Below are 20614 nucleotides of genomic sequence, written 5' to 3'. Positions count from 1 at the left end.
ATGCAGATGGTATAGCCATGGATTGTTTTTGTGCTCAGGTAGGAGAGAAATAATAACATACAAAGCGGCCAGAGTGAAGAAATACCAATATGCAGAATTCAAATATAAGAATGACGAGATGAGACTCACTGGGCCCATCGAGATATTGTTAGAGCTTCATGAGACTCCTCGCAGGGCAATGAGAATCTAGTATTCTACCCTTGACCTGCTCCTGCTTGAGGTCAAAAGGTGTTCTAAGCTTATCCTTTTTCTTTTCATTCAGGAGTTTAAATCTATCTTCAAGCAAGCCAGATCCAATTGTTTTTTTTATCAAGGAAGACCCAGTATATTTCATCAAATACTTGAGTGTTTCTTACCATAAAACATACCCAAAACAACCCATTATGCATAGATTATTCCATAAGGTTAGATGATGTTTGAGAATCAAGGATTTCCCACTTTTCATCTGTTCATCTTCATATTCTCTTGACGCTGAGAGGGAGAGTCGAAGCTGAGGTGTATAGCGAGCTATAAAATTGATTGTATGCTTCCTCTCTTGGTAGGACTCTTCAAAACATTTGAGACCAGATTGCCTTCTTTCTATACATTCCTCGACAGTATATGACCCTATCCAGAATATTTGCTATCCGAGTACTCGTGAGACGGGGGTACTGGAACTTTGGTGTGTTTTTCAAGCACTGAATAACGACTGCTTCGTTTTCGACTTTTCTGCGATATATACAGTCTTGCCAAGTGCTGAGAATCGAACCACAATCTGGAAATCCACGCCTTGTATCCCAGCTTTAGCACACATTGTAGGCGCCATTCATCCAAAGTCCGGTGCCAACTTTATGTCCTGGTTGAAGCTTTCTTGCTGGTTGAAAGGCTAATTTTTCTGATTCTCCTTTCACCAGCTGCCCTAGACATATCTTGAAGTTCTCTTCCTGTCTCTCCCACGCGATGGAATCAAAGCACATGTGTTCCACTGGAGTTGTGTGATCTGGGTTTGATATGAAGTAATTCAAGATCACGTGTTGATATATCACAGCGGTTGTCACGGTCTAGATAACGTGGAGAAGGAAAATAGTGAGAGGTTACCCGGAAACTAGTAAGGGGTTAGTCTGGCATTTCCGGTTAGCCGATTGAACGTAAGGAATGGGCGCATAGGGGTCCAAACACACGTGTGTGAGCTCCAAGTTATCGTTCTGGTACTATTTGGAGGACTGGTTTGGAATCATAGAATCATTCTTAAGTGAGCTTTTTTCACAAAATCTTCAAATTGCTTGAGAATGGATTTTCAAACAAGACAGTCTCTAATCCTCAGCTCTATTGTTCATGCTGCTCTCGGATTATACTATTTGAATCAAATCACTGACGATCATGGTGCGTGAGTAAAGTCGTGAATTACGACAAGGGTAGGGTCTTGATTGAATAATTATTATGAGGTATCGAAAGGATTCAAGGATTTTATTGGCCTGGGATGCAATGGAAGCTTACATCGGGATACATGGGTATCCGCCTGAGCCCAAATTGTTGTGCAGCTGAAAGCTTGCTTCCATTTACCTGTTATATGTCAACGGTCATCTAGATTTTCTTCAAACTTCAAGGTGGCTGATTTCCTCACAATGTTGGACGAGCCGTACAACGTTACAAAGCGGAATTTTCCAAGTGATGAAAATCGGGAAGTTACGCAAGCTCAATCTTATCTCAGAAGGACAGATGTCGAAAACGATGAGATAGAAGATGGATTAACTCAGACAATGTTTTCTCGAGATGGTTATGATAGTTCTGCAGCTCGATCTGATGTACACAACGGTATTGTTAATTGCGGATCTCGCCAATTGATTGAGACATGGGTAGGCATGTTGCCGACGATGCCTTCTTGTGATAAAAACTAATGATTACTCTAGATGACCGAAGCACGATGTATGGATTACCTGCCACAGGTTCCAGCCATCAGATTGATGGGAACTCGCCAGCCACACGTGATACGACAGACATGTCCAAACATGAAGATGAAGAGCTGGTCACGGTTCCTATCGCAAAGCTACAGCAGCTGGTAGAATTTGGAATCCAGGTACTGAAAGAAAGCAGGAGGAAAACGAACATTCGCGAAATTGACCTAGAGTATGACGCAGCTCCGGCTTTGGAAGGCTTTCCTGTGCCTCACTCTTATCGTTCGAAATCCCACTCTTAAATTGAGTTGAAAGCAAGTGCTAATGAATAATTCTCAGAAGCACGAACGGAAGCTTCACGTCTGATGAATCCTCCAAAGTATCTACATCAATTCTTAACTCGGGCTTGCGCGAACCCTTGGCCAATTTGTAGGGTTGAAGTGAACCGTGATCAGGTGATTCATCTGGATCATCTCGGGCAACCTTTTGATAGATTCAACCGTGTACATTTTGAGGCCATTTGGGAAGAGCACTTCAGGAACTTCTTTGGATATGGGCAAAGATCTGTAACTTCTACAGAAGTGGTGCGAAGAGGATGGTTTTGGAAAAGGATACTTAATGAGTGCGACAAAGAAATGATACCCTGGTTGCTCGAATTTGGGACTGATGATCCAGACGCTCGAGCAGCAATTCTGATAAAGATCTTAATTTGCATCATCAAGTCGTCGATTGAAAGGAGATATTCCGCTACTTCGACAATTGGGGCTATTCTTGAGCGTTGCTACACGAGTGGAGTATTACGCCAACCCGAGGATATCCCTCGAATCCAAATAACATTCATTCCCAAAAAGAAATAAGGCAAGACTATGGCTTTCATATAATTCTTGTTGCAATATCACTGAATATATTTAATGATTGCTTGATGGAAGATAATTCGGACCTGGGTCTCAATAGCCGCCAGATATTATGGTCCCCTACGGATCTATTGAGAGAAGCTTGCGGGGGTGCTAACTTAGAACAAATTCTTGCTTTTCAGGGACCGGAACTCGTGGTATCAATCCTATCTGTATCGAAATCTTCGGATAATCCAGTGCCGTTGGAAAGACCAACCGCAAACTCTGGACGTATTGATGATCTGAACATTGGGTCCTTGCAAACAATCGGAGATCTTCGAATAGTCTGGACCGATATTTTCGAGGAACACCTCCTCCTGAATCATCAAGATAAATGTTTGAAAATTGCACGACTACGACCATTCGTCTGGGGGATGCTAAGTATTTTTCAGAACGATTGGTTAGTTGCATTCTCTTTCATTGTTCGGCATCGCACTAATGGTTTGAAAGTGTCCGTTGGTCTAGCATATACCGAGAACCGCGAGAGCTTTCAGTCTTGAAAGAGCTAAAAGCCGATATTGAAAAGACATGGGCCATTCTCTTCTCAATCACAACTCTAGGCGAGAATTCCAAGAACAAATCACAGGTTAGGGAAAAGCTTAAGCAAGAGTACGAGACCATTGTTGACGAAGACCGAAATCCAATGCAAACAGATATTCAAACCCTCAAAGAATACCATATGCCATGGATAGAAGACGATTCAGCGACCGGCAGAGTGCAATCATACTACGAGTCACGATGGGAAAACCTCCAAGGAATCATTAAATCAAAACAAGACAAAAGTAACATTGCCTACTCCAATTTCGGCATGTTTGAAGACCGTGTGAGAGATCTGAGACAGTATATGGATCATCAAAAACCACACGGCTTGCGACAATTGCTGCGAGATTCTAGGGATGCGCTTAATTATTATACGTTTATGGGTGTTATAATCTTTGGATTGTTGACTGTCTTTCTCGCTCTGGCATCTTTTTTTGTGAGTGTCGCTCAGACGTATGCTGCGTTTAAAGCATTAGATATGTCTTCTTAGTGTGAAGTTCGTGGCATGCTTAAGGACTAGCACTCTTCTGAATGGAATTTAAGAGTCGTGTTGGGCTTTTTCATTGGATTTCCTACCACGAAATAATTACTGTGAGCCGAAATGGCTAGTCACATATCCTTTGTGGCAAGCACACTACATCAGTACTCACGTCAACGAATCACCAGTACACAATATATCAACGAGCCTTTGAGGACGCAGTATAGAATATATCAAGGGCAAAGGAAATCGGAAGGCCAAATGGGTGGGTATGGAAAAATGTAGGATGTATACACCATCCTTACGACTTCTCTACCAAATCCATTCCAGCAATTTCAATTTTAAAATCAGCCAGTAGTTCTAATTAAAATCGAAAAGAGAGAGAAATATGAAGCATTTTGCTACTCTAGGAACTAGTACTACAGATGAGAAGAATGGAAAACCTTGATACTCCTAAACATCAATCTTGTGTACAAACCTGGGGAAGGGGGGTAATCGTTACGTTTTGTTTTAATTTCCATCATTTTGAATTCCGTCTATTCGTAAAGTATACTGCCATGTCAATGTTTGTCATAATCCGAAAAATTCTGATCTAAGTTTTCAATCTCGAGAGCTTGAGAACACACCATTTTCTGGGTATTTGAATTGCTCTGTTGTTACAAATCAATGCGAAAACCGTATGCATTTCGATATCCGAGATTAGTTTAAATATTCAAGAGGCTTTGGATATTACACGTCCTTGGGTGTTGGACTGTAGTCCGGACTATTGACTACACTATCCAGCCTGCAGCCAAATCGTTTGTAAGTCACTCGAGATATTGATATGATGCATAGATTTCCTTTCTGAGTAATTGTGAACCTCTTTCTAGCTAAAGTTTGCCATGAAATAAGAGACCAGGGAAATTTAAGCAGAACCCGTTTTGAGAGAAAATGAAACCGTGAAACATCAAATCATTAGAAACACATCAAGCTCCACCACTCCATTCATAAAAAGCCCGTAGTTCCATCCATTCCCTCATCTCCGTCAAGTTTGATGCCATAATAGCTTATCCTTGATGAAGAAAAAACACTATATCGAGTTCTCACGAACAATCAATCACCAGTTTCTATCCCTGCCAACTATTCGGAAGAAGACCAGGTGCCCGCTCCATTTCCCTGAAGCACACGCCCGCAGCTAAATATCTGAAGCTCTTCAGAGGTTGGTCTCGAGCGCTTTTTCGCTTCCTATCATCTAAAGAAACTGCGAAGCAAGCAATGCTGCGCTCAAGCGCCTCATCCGAGTACTCATCATTGACCTTGATGATGCAATTAACAATGAATGCCGCGATTTCGTCATATTTCTCTTTCATGCTGGTGCATAGCTCTCTTTGCTTTTTGCTTACAGATCCAACTTTTCCGAGAATGTTACCCACGAATACCTCGCGCTCGCTGATGGGGCGAGTTGGATGTTCACTGTACTGATGCATTATATCTAGCATGTTGTTTTCATAACTGTAATTAAGTTAGTTGGAATAGTCATAGAAAATAAAGGGGAGACATGAAAAGATGAGTTGTTGAATAGTCGAGACTGACGGACTGGATATAAGGCTTTAATTTTCGTAGGTAATTCGATACTCGAAACTAATTCGAGTTTCCGAATTGCTTCATTGCTCTAAACGAATCCAAAAATTAAAGCTTCTCACTGTCGGACTACAGTCTGGACTGTTCAACACATTGTGAAAACTTACATTTCCTGAATTTCGAGGGCATCTTCGCGCAAATGTTGCCATTGAATTCCCTGGGAACGAGATTTAACGAATTCCCACATGTGCTGCATGATATCAGGACTATCATTAGCTTGAACGTTCAGCTTTTGAATATCCTCAAAGACTTTTCGCTCATCAATTGCACGGTAAAGCTTCCCACAAACTTTTTTACTTTCATAGTACTTGATATTCGTGACTTCGTCCTCTTCGTCCATTGCCTCAATTGGAACATACTCCTTCGCGAATTCCAGACGATCATCAGGTCGATGTGATATTTTAATATGAGGGCCTGGAGCCATGAAGTCAGGACGCCAGAGACTACTCCTGGGTACACCTGGGTGATCAAGAATAGGCTAGAAGGTTTCAAAAGTTAGTAAAATGCATATGAATATCATGCAAGAATATCATACCGCTATACCTGTCTTGGAATAGTCAACTGCAGTCGAGCAAAGCTCCGCCAATTTAAGGCAATCGAAACACTCGGTTCCCATCACGTTCTGGTCTGCATACACTTGATGTCTATTGGATATAACACCCAGTTGGTCTGTTTTCATGAAAGTCAGGAAAAATTCTGCCATGTCTTGTTGTTTAACCGTACGGCCGATGTCGAGAGGTGGCAGTCGTGGGTAGTCCGCCGGTGTCACAGTCCTCTTTAGTTTCAAGTCTGGGTCAAACAAGACATAATAGAGATCTCCATCTAAGTCTCCACCCGATAACTGACTTGGTAGATCCCGAGGACCTTTCTGACTGAAGCAAACGCAGTTATAAAGTCTTTTCAACGGAGAATCGCTTGGAACATCCACGGCATTCGCCAATTGAATGTCTCCAGGGTGAAGCGCAGGAGCACGAGTGATAACAATGTTTGATCCGACTAGAGTGGTACGCTTTCCATCCTCAAGCCAACAACAATAAATTTCGCCTTCCTTCAAAATCCCGGTCTCGTCCATAATGCCATGTAGATGATAGCCCTTCTCGACAGGTATTCTGGCCTTGTGCTTCAAAGTGCGAAGCTCAATCAAGACTGTCATTTCGAGGACATCCCGTAAAAACAAATCATTTCTGAAATCCAAATCTAAAGCAGAACAGTGGTCAATAAGGTGTGGGAGAAGAACAACATCTCCAACTCTTTTACTTTGAAGGAATGTCGATGCATTGTATGCATTGGCTGTAATTGCTCTCAATCTTGAGACCTCCTTTGCTTGGAGTCTCACAAAGTATTCGGGCTCCACTCCCAAGTCTTCCAGGATTTTAATGAATTGTCGATTAAGATACATAGGGAGGGGTTTATAGGCCCCGCCGCATATTTCAAGATCATTCGAGCTCGATCCTTCGAACTTTATCATGGAATCTCGGAGGCGTAATTGGACGCCTGGTAAACGACTATCCAAAGAAATCATCCCTTTGGCACCTGTCATGGTTGGTAAGCTTAGTTCAAGAACGACAAATATATCATAGACTCAAACGATGTTCGAACTAACCTTGATACCGAATTTGGAAACAAGTCGGCTTCACAGGGTGTTTGCTAGGTAGTTTCTCCCATATCTTGTGCATCAATAACTCCGACATTGTACCCACTCCATCACTGAAGACTCTACCATTTCGCTCGACGTCAGCAACTGTTTCTATTGTGACAGTTTCATCAAGAGTGAGAGTGTTTGGTGTATCAGAGAACGCCTGTCCGATTCGTGCCGCACATTTAGCCGGAGAGCGAATATCTCCAAACCGGCCCAAGTCGTCGATAATACGCCGGGCATCATAATTTATATTGTTTTGTGTGAAAGGTGCCACAAACCAACAAGATTGTGTACGAAGAGAAGAATGTGAAGAGCCTAGATACTCATATTTCTGTTTTCCAATCGAGAAACCATTTTGCAGAACTTTGTTGAAAACTCCGTCAAAAATCTCGTCGTTAGAGACACTTGATGCATATTGAATTCTTCCACCATCTTCATCGCAGAATGTCACACGCACAAAGTTACTATGGCTACCTAGTGATGGAAAATCAGTCATAAGTACGCTAGAATAATATTTTTGTATCCGAAAGTGGGAGCATTTAACTCAAATAGGAGAAAAAGGATAGGACAAAAGCATAAAGAGGCTTACCTGCATATTTACGGAGTATGCGATTGTTACTCTCAGACTCAGGCCCATCTAGATACATCCCGGCAGGAGTAATGGTAACTCGATGAATCAAAGCGGTATTTTGAGAGGCTGTACCCCCGAATCCTTCAGCATACAGAGCCTCTTGAGTCGAAGTCTTCTCAATATCCAAAAGTAGTTCAATGATGGCGTTCTGGTCAAAATCTTCCGCTTTGACGTTGGGTCCAGGGTACGGGATCTGCAAAAACAGTCTCCTCATGGCCGTGACGCAAATCGGAAGAGTAGTTCTTTCAAACATTGAATTGAAGGCCGGTAGAAGATCGATTATTTGACGAGGAGATAGATATCCGTTTTGGGCTAGCTTTTGGACTTGAAATGTCAATGGAAATGGTAGTTCGTTATTGAAACTCTCTAAAGCTTCATGAAGTTCTCTGAGTCCGATAATATGAGATTCTCCAGGAGGAATGATTGAAGCAGAATGATGAATCATTGGGGGAATGCCTCGAGCATTCTTCAATGCCTCCAGCTTTTGCTCGATAGTCAACGAGAAGCCGTTTGTATCTTTGAATGTACAGCGATACACAAGAGAGCTACCCGCAATCTCCTTGTGCTTATCGCCAAAACCAGCGACTCGAGAGATTTTTGTGTGAGGCCTGCTGCCGTTTCTGAGGGTTATATTACTAAACATATTGGTCATCTCAAGGAAATCGTTTTTTGGAGGGGATCTGAAAAAATGAGGAGATTGATGAAGTGTCGCAGTAATTCCTGGGTAATGGCCGTCATCGGTGGTGAGAAGTTCAATTGTATCATACCGAATTACCATCCTTGATCCGTTGTCTAGAACCAATATCATGGCTCTCTCCTTGAAATGAACGATGATCCTACTTTGCCATATCAACTCCGGCATGAATACCAAATCCTCTTCAACATAACTCCAATTGCCACACATGATTGTAGAGCATTCAAACGAAGTGTTAGCAATTGGTGGGCCATGATGAAGATAGGAATTCTCAACACGTTCTTTCTCTTCTTTTTCCAAGCATCGGAGCAAATATGGATTAGCAGCTAATCTACTCTTCTCACAATAGATCGGCGTACTGTGATAAATAAGCTTTGCCGGAGTAGTCCTTGGATTTCGTTGTCTATTGTTTGGTCTCCGTTCACCAAACTTGCGTAGAAATTTTTCTCCATCTGTAGCCGTCCGAAAGGTGATTTTTGCAAAGTCTTTGCCTCGCGCAGTGTAACAATGAAATGCACGAATTGCAAGACTATTCAACTTGGGCCTTAGAAAATTCCGAAGATCGTGCTCTCCAGCCTGAACTGGTACGTTTGCCACGAATACCTCCATTGCGCCTTGATGAGTCTCACCACCGTAGAGATGGTAACAATTATCAAGTCAAGAAGATATCATAAGACCGGCGAGAGAATTCAAAGAGAAGAAAGCATCAAATACAGGAGAGATATGAATGACTTCAGATCAGATAGAATAGAGAGACTTGATATATCTATGGTGGAAAGTCTAAGAAGATAAAGGTAAAGGTAAGGCTCAGTGAGCTGCGTGTAACCGTTGACTGAGTGCGGACAATTCACTGGTTGGTCGATTAAAAAAGAGCAAGGGTGCGTAAACGGCAGCTAAATCCGCTTATCTGCAGGCGGGGTAAATCATTATCGTCCCATATTTGTATATTTTTCGTTTCTTACCTTTGCGAGTTCTGCATCTCGTGACTGGAGCTGCATCTTCTGAATGCCGCCGACATGCTTTGTTAAATTCTTTAATCCAGAATTCTAGATACTTGAAGATCAACAGTACATGATCGCCAGGGACACTTTGACAAAATTTTCATTCTTCAACATACCCGTGACCTGACACTTTGCTTGCAGAACTGTGGAGCATTTGAAAATCCAGAGTCTGGCTTACGATAAAGTGAGAGCCAACAACAAGTCTGCATTGTTAGAGCGAGGTAATTGGTAGTACCAATTTTAAGCTTCAACACTGGCAGCAATCTTATGAAGGCTGCCATGGCATTTTGGTCAGCTAAATATGTTGATGGCCATGCTGAACATGCTGATGACCATGCGCACGAGATTAAAACACTTTTAGACAGCAAGCACCGATACAGAGCTCAAGAGACTATCGCTTGATGGTCTATAGCAGCCACTAGAATACCACGAGCAAGTCGGCTCCGCATGTTGAGAGAAATGCAGATTCTGGAAAGAGAACAAAAGCGTTCCTCTGCATCTTCATTTCTGGCCTTCATTTCTAATCTTTCCTTCGACGTGGAGAGATGAAATGATTGATTTGGGAACCAAAGATCAAGGCAAACACATTTTACGGCTATATTACCAAAGCAGCGCCATACATCTGTATACGCCTCGAATTCTCGAATGCGTTGGAGTTCGAGCTTTTCCAATTAGGCACGATAGGTTTCTATTACATCTGCCTTAACATTCCCGGTTCATAGACCCAACTTTGAGACTGTAGAAAATCGAGACCAGAAATCGTATAAAAGCTCTACCTAAAGCTCAGATCACACTATCATCCGCCCTGATCCATTCAGAACTTTCCATTTCCCCACTCCTGCTATACAGCCGAATGAGCCGAGGGATTCTAACCCCCACTTCTCGTCTGATATCTGTTAATGCTGTCTGGTTTAGTTGAAAGCGGCTACAGACCGGTCACTCCATGATCGAGGCGAAATTGTTGACATCAGAAAGTCTTTTGATGAAGAACAGGCAGAGAGTTTAATGCTTTGTGATATTATTAGAATCACAAATTAGATGTGCAACATTTCGATTTCTCGTGGTCGAGGGAATGGTTTAGTATGGTGTGAGATAACCATGTAAGGCTTCTCGAATAGTTTATCGGGCTTTGGGTGGCTTTGTGTGGGCTTTATTTAGAACATGCAAGAAAGTTGTCTTAGTTGTTCCAAGACAAATCTCGGGAAGAGCTAGAATTTCTGGAACTTATGGTAGTACTATTCAAGTGCACGGGCCGAAAAAAAAACTTACTTCCTCTTGGATTTGGTGGAAATTTTCAACATCAGACCAAAGAGTCCCGGATTGGGGATGAACATAAACTCTTTATATTTGAAAGTATTATAAGATATACATAGTGAACCCAGTGTTTCAAACCATCTAACCATCGTATTGAAACCCAGAACTTTCAGATTCTTATTCGAACCTTCGATTCGTCATGCGATTATCTAGTCAGCACATACAAAGTCTACTCGGAAAAGGTTTTCTTCATCACGATTTACAAGTTCAATCACTGACACAGAAAGCCATATATACTTTATCCCGGAAGGAAGTTCCCTCAACCTATATTCTACATACTTCCTCCATCTTTCTTTATGACTTCGAATAGATTTTGTTGCACATCTGATATAGCTTTCTAATAATAATATACATACAAAATAGTACTATAACTATTTCCAGATCACCTCCACGACCAACACAGGCCTCAATACAATCCGATGAATCTTCCATTATGTCTCCACTTCCTTCTCTTCCGTTGTACCTCGAACCTTTTGTTGCACATCTATTATACCTACTTAATAATAATAAGCCCCCATCTACAGTAATATCCATCCCCTCAAATGACCCTCCGCCAAAACCATCCATCCCATTTCCCGCGTTCTCTCTCCCATCAAGGTCTCAGACCCCATAACTCCCCAATGTTGCACATCTAATATACCCATCTAATAATAATACCATCTTACTTTCCCTCCTCCCAAACTTCCTGACCTTCCTTTACCTATATCAATCCCTATATCAAACATATTAATATAACATCCTCATATCAAACCTTCCACCCAGTAAGCACTAGCGTCTCCGACACCTCCACTCTGCGGCTCAAAAATAAACCCCAAGCCACTTCCTAGCGCGGAATTGACGCTGCGTAAGAGCATGTTCTGGTCCGTGAAGAAGCTCGGTAATTGCAGCGGGTCGTGCTGGGGCTCGGGCCTCCTTACTTATTTTCAAGTTTGGCGAGTGGGAAAATGGGGATCGATGGAGCAAGACAGATAGATTTGTTCGGCCGAAGAAGAATAAATTGCTTCTTTTGTTTCTCGAATTCCGGGGATTCAAAGATTTTCTAACGTTTGCGTGTCGGTTTTTCATATTTCTTCGTGGAAATGTAATAAGTGTATTCTATTCAATGTGTAGAAAACGAAATTTGCAATTTCGAGTGTTAGTTGCACCTTTCGATGATCATTGGATATTTTATGTCTCAGACTATTGAGACATAGATGGAGAGACGGTTTCTCATGGTACTTGACGTCACTATTATTGCATATCGCGCTCTTGCTGTTTTTTTCTCTTCTCTATCCTTGTGAATTGGTTCTGGTGTTTGATCATCAAGTGTTGTCGAATGTCCTTTGCTGTATCAATTTGCATCCAAGAAAGCTCTTAAAGTTATACGACTGTAAATGGAAAATATGATCAAGCTCATATTTGGAAACAAATGTCTTCTATAATTCATCTTATACAGAGCGCATTGGTTATGCTGAAGATCTACAAGACGGAGGATTCGTACCTTTATATCCACATTAAATGTCAATTGGTTAATCTAATGAGCAACCGAAATCACCAAGATACAACGATTTTGATCGACCATGATTCATCGCGCAAACAATATCATCTAATACCCAGTTCAATTCTATAGCAATAAAACGAATTCATCTAATATACAAAGTTTACATCCCACATCTTTAACACAGTTGTACTTCAACCATACCAAGCATTTATTCACACTGATCCACTATGAGTATCGCCAATCGTATGCATCTTTTCCCATGACATTTTCTCATCTCTAATTCTGGAATATCACCGACAATGCTGAAGATCTCACTATCACCAAGATTGTTGATATAATTCCATCAGTATACTCTTCAATCATAAGCAGCGTCAAGTTTTGGAAAAGTCTAGGAACATCACTGTTGGCATACACGAACCTATCCCCTCTTCACGCGCACATTTATCTGGAACCAAATGAGAATCATCAGCATTGAAAATAACATTCTTTCTCACAAATCGGGTTTGACATATCTAGACTCTGAGCCCTTATTCACAAGAACTTATCATAAAATCTGCCATTATACAGTATTAATTTTCCCTCAGTCCCTCTCCAATAACCATTCTTCACTCTCAATGTCTCATCTCCACACATACCATCAGTAATCTCAATCATATTTCTCTTCTTCCCCTTTCTATCAACAACAAGTATGTAAGATCTCACACAAACCATACAACTCTCAGCTAACAAAAGTCTATCCACAAAAATACATCCTCATTCTAGTCCCTGGAAAATAAAATACACCCACCGTATATATAACCAACCACCTAGTAACTATTCTTAATCTCTCCCCCCTCAACGCGTGAAGCCGACGATCTCCTCATCCTCTTGTCAAATTCTCAAATTCTAATTTTAAATTCTTTTTTTCACTATTATCACTTTCACTCCCACTGTCACTATCATCGCACTTCCCACCCTCACCACAAATCCCCCCTATTTCAAAAATATCGAATATCAAACACTCAATCCATACACCTCCCAAAACCCCTCTTGCTTTCTTTCTTTCTTCCTTCCATCCATCCAAACCCACACTCACACACAGGAAATTCATATAAACATATCTCCCATAAATAAAACTACACAGCACCAAAGTTAACTCACCACCACCCTAGTGCGTTTTCGTTCATGTAATTAGATACCTAGGTATGCGATAGGAATTTGGATGAGGGGAGAGAGTTATTTATATACTTCCCCATACTCACATCGGATACAAGTCTTTCTCGAATCTGGTTCTGATCGATATTCTGACTGGGTGTGTAGAGAAAGGGGTTTCTTTTGGTTATTCGGGACCTTGATTCATTTTACCTTATTCTACTTCATTTTGCTTTATATTTTCTCGCTCGTTGGCTGATTTACTCTGTTCTATCTATCTACCCCATCCAACCACTATAAAATCCCTTCTCCCTCCCGAAAACCATAACTCCATTCCGAAACACACTTAAACGAAAAGCAGCCAGGGTTTCTCCATCCACCAGAAGGTCACCTATACACAATTTCAATTCTTAGTAAAATCCATAATATATACTTTTCCTTCAGACTTACAAAGGAATGAGATATGAGTTCAGATGGGGAATTTGTTGTTGCTGTTGCAGGAGGGTTTGAGTTGCTATTTTATTTCTTTTTTCGGCTATGGCCTATTTTGAATAATTAAGTAGGCACCTACCTAGATATTCATGATTGATAAACACCATTACCAATATCGTTGTCACTACCATCATCATCACCAGTTCTCAGCCTCTACCAGCATTCCCATTCCCCATCTCACAACCAAAAACCGAAAACCAATAAACAACACTCAACACTCATCCAATCCCCCTCCCCCCAAACCTTTTAACAAACTTTACCCGCCCCCCAACTTCCCACCATGTCTCCAAATGTCTCTAATCTTACCCACAAAATTCAAATCTCAATCGTTCCATCCCATATTCCATTTCCATCGAAGCAAAATCAGCTATCCACTCATCAATCTCCCCTCACCAATCTCCAATCACCTAAAAATTCAACAGCGAACGAACTACACTTTTCCCAATTCCTAAATAAATAGATATTCTAATATCTATATACATATATATCCATACTTATACATCCACACCATCCACAACAACTCCAACTCCAATTCCCTACCTTACCTAACATCCCTTCACAAACCCCCCTATCCACAATCCCCCAATCCATTCCACAACCCCCAGATCCCCTCCCCTCCCATACTATTCCAACTTCCCTTCTCAAACCCCCAGAATCAAAACCAAAAATCAAACCCCGCCACCAAGATACCAGATACTAGAAACTCAACACCAGATAATACACTCATCTCTCTCCTCTCCATCCCCACCTTCCCCCCTTCACAGCATTCTCCAAATCGCTCCCAAACCCTTCATATCCTTCCCAATACCGTTACTATTCTCCTCCTCTCCACCCACAGTATTCTCCACTCCCCCTTTCAGTTTTCCACTCTTCCACTCTACCCCTCACCCCCATCCCATCCCATCCCATCTCAACTCACCTCTCACCTTCCACATTTCAGCTTCTAAATTCTACCCCCTATCTCTCATTCCATCCCATCCCATCATATCCCATCCCATTCTATCCCATCCTATTCTATTCTATTCACCCCTCCACTTTATCTCCTTTATTTTCCAAGCCCACCCCACCTACTCAATCAAATCAGTAAACTATCCTTAAAATGCAATTCAATCCTCTCCTCATTCCCTATCCCTCAAACCTACCTAGATAGATATATAAAACATTATTTTCATTCTTTCCAATTCTCAACTCAACTCAACTCACCCTCCTCCTTTCCTTCCCCTTCGCCTCCCCATCCTACCGAAACTCCCTCTCTACACCCACACACACAATCATCACACAACACATCACATCACATCACAAAAATCTCACAAAACCCCTCAGCCCGTTGTAAAACTTGTTTTTTCTTTTTCTTTTTCTTTTTCTTTTTCTTATTCTTATCCCTATCCCTATCTAACCACTAAATATCTCCACTTCCCAAATCAAGCTTAACCACATCTCCCCTCCCATCATCGCATATCCACTAATGAATTTCATCCAGTCTCAAAACCAGATCAATCAAATAACGAATATCGGACCTAGCAAAATTTCTCCTTCCACAATTTTCTCATCCACAATCCCAAAATACTGCCGCTCAATAATAGCAAAACCAATCCTAATCAACCAAACCACTCAAATGGAAGGATGATGTAAAAAAAGCCATCGAATCGATTCAAAGCACAGCTCTTTCTTGGCTCAATATCTCATGCCGACCAATTGAAATTTATCACCAATTCATCTCACTTCCCATTCTTTCCTCCCCTAAATCAATCTTTCCATCAATGACTAGCATTGAAACCTGAAAGTCTCAACTCACACCCAACATAACATGTTTCCTAGAATAGAAAGGTATCTCAAAAGTAAAAAGCTCCGTCGTAGAAAAGAAGAATGTTCATAGATACACATTATTGTTATTAGCCCATGTAATAAGTGTATTAAATTTGGTTCTGAACTCCTCCGAAAGAAAAAAAAAAAAAAAAAAAAAAACACCATCCACAAAAAGATTTGCAAACTTGGTGCGAAAGAAATAAAGGAAGAAAATATTGAATTTTGCTAAACGATTCGATGAAAATGCGCCAATAAAAACTTGTATACATTCGTCGTTCTGTTCATATCGAATTTTATCTGATCAATTCGATTCCCAATTGCGCCATATGTAAGACCCTATCTTTGTACTTGAAGGAAGTCTATATTGGGATATAGATAATCTATTCATCCCATATTTGTTTGATAGGTATGTACATTACATGGCTTGACCTGGAACAGGCTTTCTCTCCACTGGACTTCTGATATTTGGAGCAGATGGTGGAGATGAAGGACTATCTGTTGGCGCGGATGTAATCAATGTAGGACTTGGTTGTCTAGAGATAGGATCGGTATCCGAATCACTTCGAGCACGTCCTTCACTTTGTGGAGCCACTTCATGATTTGGCGGAGTCATTGGTCGTTGTTCGGTCGCCTGAACTGGTGGAGAGACTGGTCTTTGTTCGGTTGCCTGACCTTGTGGAGCCATTGGTCTTGGAGCAGACGAACCTTGAGGTGTCATTGGTCTTTGTTGATTTGGATGATTTGGAGGGACCATTGGGCGTTGACCTTGCGGAGTCATGGGTCTGTTACCAGCTGGTGACATAGATCTTGGAGGACCTTGCATCATACCAGGGCCACGAGGAGGGCCTTGTCCATTTGGACCCATGGGTCTTGGTGGTCCAGCTGGTGACATAGATCTTGGGGGACCTTGCATCATACCAGGGCCACGAGGAGGACCTTGTCCATTTGGACCCATGGGTCTTGGAGGTCCATTGGGTGGTCCATTTGGTCTCATTGGAGATGATGGATGAGGTGAACCACCATCCTTGTTCGGAACGCGAGGAGGACCTTGATTCATACCGGGTGACATGGGACGTTGTTGAGGACGCATAGCAGGTGAACCTTGAGGACCAGGTTGCTGAGGACGTGGTTTAACAGGACGAGTAGAGAGACAAGTTCGAGGAACAACACCTTGTTTAGAACGATCGAGACGAATGCAAAGAGCCTGTGTTCAATCAGTATGTGTGATCAAAAGTAGATTTTTTTTTACATGGAAACTTACCCATCCATCATCATATTCATGCAAAATTCGAATCAATTGGCCAGCTTTCAATTCAAGTTCGTCATCCATAGAAGGAACGAAATCAAGTTGAACTCGGTGAACAGTAGTATTAGGAGGACCTCCAGCTGCAGCAATAGCCATACCAGTTACAGATTGAGCTTGAGTGGCACCTGACGCAGTACTGAATTCAGAACCAGAAGGACTTGGTGGGCTCAAGACTGTGTTGGGCTTAGTAGTGAAATCCATTTTGAGACCATTACCGGCTTTAGAAGCACTGCGAGCTAAACCAACTGTTTTGAGAGGGGCTGGAGCAGGAGATTTAGAAGAAGGAGACGATGCAGCAGCAGCAACGACGGCAGAAGCAGCAATTACTTCACCTCCATCGTTGAAACCTTCTATAATAGGTGGACCATTGGTGTTAGGAGTATCGATAGATTCAGCGTGGTTACCAAATGGATTGTTTCTGTTCTGGTCTTGAGGTTGTTGTGAGTGATAGCTAGGCGCGGTTGACACTGGTGTTAACATGCCGCCCATTTGAGAAGGTGTTCGACTGGCTCCAGTTTTCTCATTGAAGGGTTGGAATTGTGTAACAGGGCGGAGAGATAAACGATGCGCGGCGGTTGCTGCGGCGGCTCCTCCTCCATTTGAACGTTGACTTGCTTGACGTTGAATTTCTACACGTGTAGCTTCTGCGCGACGAGCTGATGAAGCTACCATGGCAGATTTCTCATCATCAAGACGTTCAGCCTTCGCCGCTTGCTTCTTCTTTTTGAAGAAAAATAAAAGAAGAGCAAGGCCAACTCCAAACAATAACAAAATACCAATGACCAATCCTGCCTTACCACCAGCACTCATACCGGAACTCGAAGTATCTGCTGCAGCAGTGGAGGAAGCATTAGCAGAGGAGGCACTCGTAGAGGAGGCGACTGCGGTACTTGATGGTACATTATCGGTGGCTGCGAGGAGAGCCACTGAACTTCCTACAGATGTTGTGGCGACGAGGGAACTGGGAAGTTCGGAAGAACTGGAAGTGGAAGTGGAAGTTTTCAGAGTGGAGGCAGAAGTTGTTGTGTGACTTGCACTTGAAGAAGTGGCAGTTGTCTTGGCGGCGGTAGTTTTGGTTGAGGAGTGTGTCTCTTCAGCCGATGATGTTGTTTCATCTTCTTGTCCGACAGTTGAGTAACCTGCAATCGATCCGCTAAAGGTTGGTGAAGCTGTTACATAAACAACCGATACAATTGTTTGCAAAGCTGGTTCTGGATCTGGTTGCCTGACCTCAATTGGTGCTGCAATAATATCTTCCTGATTTAATTCGGCGCGCTTCGCATGACGTGCATGTTGATGGGAACGACCTTTCATCTTGACCGATTTAAAAAAAAAAAATTGTGGATTAAGTATGGACTGGGCTGTAGATGGACGTCAATTGATATTTCGAGACAGTAGTATTCTTTCGCTCCGATGGAATGTCTTGTTGATCGTGTACGATATTGGTATGATTCTTGTAACAATCAACTAGGTATTCATCTATTGACAATATGCGACGTGTATTCGAAAAGAAGGTGCTGGGAGACAATCGCGTTGGAAGGTTGGTGTAAAGAATGTAATGCAATTATTGATTTTCCCGTCGCAGAGACTGACTGTGTGAAGGAACGGTTCAATGATTATTTTTCAATAAATATCAAACCAATCCAAGGATTAATGGAATTATTGACCGTTTGATCTTAATTTATCCTCGTCGATAAAGGAAGGACGACGAGATAGAGTTAATCTTGACTCTAAAAGATTGGGGGTGGGAAGGAAAAAGCAACGACGGTGGTGAATTTGAGAAGAGGGAGAGGGAGAGGGAGAGGGTGAGGGTGAGGAAGAGTGGAAGAGAGAGGAAAGGGTAAGAAAAAGAGTGGAGTGGATGTGGATGTGGATGTGATGGTGGTGGTAGTGGTGTATGGTAGTGGTGTATGGTCGTGAGTGGTATGCATGTGGTATGTGGTGGGTGGTACAAGCGTAAGATAATAACAATAATAATAATAATAATTCGTACCAAGGGAAAAAGGGTTCGTCTCTTCTTTTTCGCTGGTGTGGTGTGCGTTGGAGCGGATTGCGGAGAAATGATTAAAATTCCACACAAGGGTCATAAACTAATGTCACTTGCAGTAAGGTTGATCCGAATTCATTTAATCCCTTGATCCAGTTATTTCCTCTTGAGGTAAGATCGATTCTTGATCATTACCGAAATACTTGGGAGATTTACAATTTGGCCTGTCTCTGGCTCGATCCAAGAGTGATCCAGGGAATCAGATTAGACCTTAATCCGAATCGAGATAAGCTCCAGGAACAAGACACGGACCCTTCCGATGGAAGATGAGATATGATTGGTGAATGGGCGGAAAATGAAATGAGGATTCTTGATGATTGGCAAGGGTGTTTCAAAGTGAACCAATCACCTACCTTGGTCTGCACTAGATATGCCGAATTGGGCTAGCTTAGCTGTCTAACCCCCCTTGCACACTGGTAATGTGCCATGCATAATCAGGAACAGGAACAGGAATAGATAGGAAATTGGAAAGTGATCCGTTCGTTGGATGGTAAATCATATGGTAAATCATGAATGATGAATGAATGAATCAAAAATTTAACAATGAAGGGATTAAGAGAGAGAGGGAGGGAGGGAGAGAGAGAGAGGAAAGAGTGAGGAAAGAGTGAAGAAAGAGTGAAGAAAGAGTGAAGACACCTGTGATAGAGAGACGTCTACAACAAATATCATATAGACAATCGATTGCTACTGTCGTATAAGAGTAGCATTCTTCAACATCCACACTTCCCTAGATACTTTTGGTTCAATCAATCAATCAATCAATCAATCATCAAAAACTCAACATGAGATATCTTCATCCGAGGTAATTCCCTACTACCTACTCTGTAAATATCAATCATCTTCAACCTTATCATCTCAAGCGTCGAGAGCCACGTATTCGTTAATTTATATAAGCGCTTCCGTACCCTACTAAAAACTCCTTGCTTCCCGGACCTCTGGACATTTCTCTACCTTGGTCCAACGAATATCCTCATCATCTATCTAGGATTCTCGGTAGATACCCAGGTAGGTATTCCTCTGGAGAAATTTCCCCTCGAGATTTGATTAAAGCCGTTGAACGTGTGAGTGAATATGATGAATCATGCTATCAAGGTAAGTATATATTGTGAAAAAGATGACATCCGAGTTGTATGGACATCAGCCGGTTCCGTTGAGGTGATGTACGATTCAGGAGCACCGTAGCTCGAGTAGGTTATGACAGTCTTATCGCCAGGGGAGAAAAAAAATAAAAGATGTCTTCTCCCGTATTTCGCTTTCTCGCATTATTACATTCTCCCTATATCTGCGTACCCACCTAACCCAATTCATACCCATAATCATCACACCACCACCATCATCGTCGCCTCACAAACCCCAACCCCAACTCACAGACAAGATCTACGACGATCCCCCAAGTACACTAACCACAAACTAAGAAATCATTCTCCCCTTCCCTTTCCACTTTCGACTTTCCATGATACCCTCCATACATACATACATACATACATACATACAAACGACCTTTTCTCCCTCCCCCTCCCATTCCCAAATCCCCAAATTCATTACATTCCCATATCATATCATATCACATCACATCATCCACCCACTTCACCCCATACCATACAAACCCATTACACAGCCACCCAAACGGCAACAACAACCTCGTCATACCAACAGCGATCCTCATAA

General features: G+C 42.1%; 3 protein-coding genes across 3 annotated transcripts; 1 reads left to right on the top strand and 2 right to left on the bottom strand.

The window, feature by feature from the left end:
- Positions 1-1604: 1604 nt before the first annotated feature.
- On the top strand, positions 1605-3797 carry Bfra_004617 (uncharacterized protein; the record flags this gene model as incomplete). The annotated part of the gene is made up of 5 exons (XM_037335017.1): positions 1605-1839; positions 1890-2156; positions 2214-2668; positions 2911-3167; positions 3218-3797. The coding sequence occupies 5 exons, from the start codon at positions 1605-1607 to the stop codon at positions 3795-3797; spliced, it is 1794 nt and encodes a 597-aa protein (XP_037193551.1).
- Positions 3798-4891: 1094 nt separating this feature from the next.
- On the bottom strand, positions 4892-8978 carry Bfra_004616 (putative rna-dependent rna polymerase protein; the record flags this gene model as incomplete). The annotated part of the gene is made up of 5 exons (XM_037335016.1): positions 4892-5276; positions 5513-5883; positions 5941-6938; positions 7009-7518; positions 7634-8978. The coding sequence occupies 5 exons, from the start codon at positions 8976-8978 to the stop codon at positions 4892-4894; spliced, it is 3609 nt and encodes a 1202-aa protein (XP_037193550.1).
- A 7030-nt stretch (positions 8979-16008) lies between these two features.
- On the bottom strand, positions 16009-18213 carry Bfra_004615 (putative sh3 domain protein; the record flags this gene model as incomplete). Its single annotated transcript, XM_037335015.1, has 2 exons — positions 16009-16797; positions 16855-18213. The coding sequence occupies 2 exons, from the start codon at positions 18211-18213 to the stop codon at positions 16009-16011; spliced, it is 2148 nt and encodes a 715-aa protein (XP_037193549.1).
- Positions 18214-20614: the final 2401 nt, after the last annotated feature.

This window comes from Botrytis fragariae, assembly GCF_013461495.1.
Source record: "Botrytis fragariae strain BVB16 chromosome Unknown tig00000050, whole genome shotgun sequence".
Taxonomy (NCBI): Eukaryota; Fungi; Ascomycota; class Leotiomycetes; order Helotiales; family Sclerotiniaceae; genus Botrytis; species Botrytis fragariae.
The sequence above is the reverse complement of the archived record's forward strand: the minus strand, read 5'-3'. Positions and strand labels throughout refer to the sequence as shown.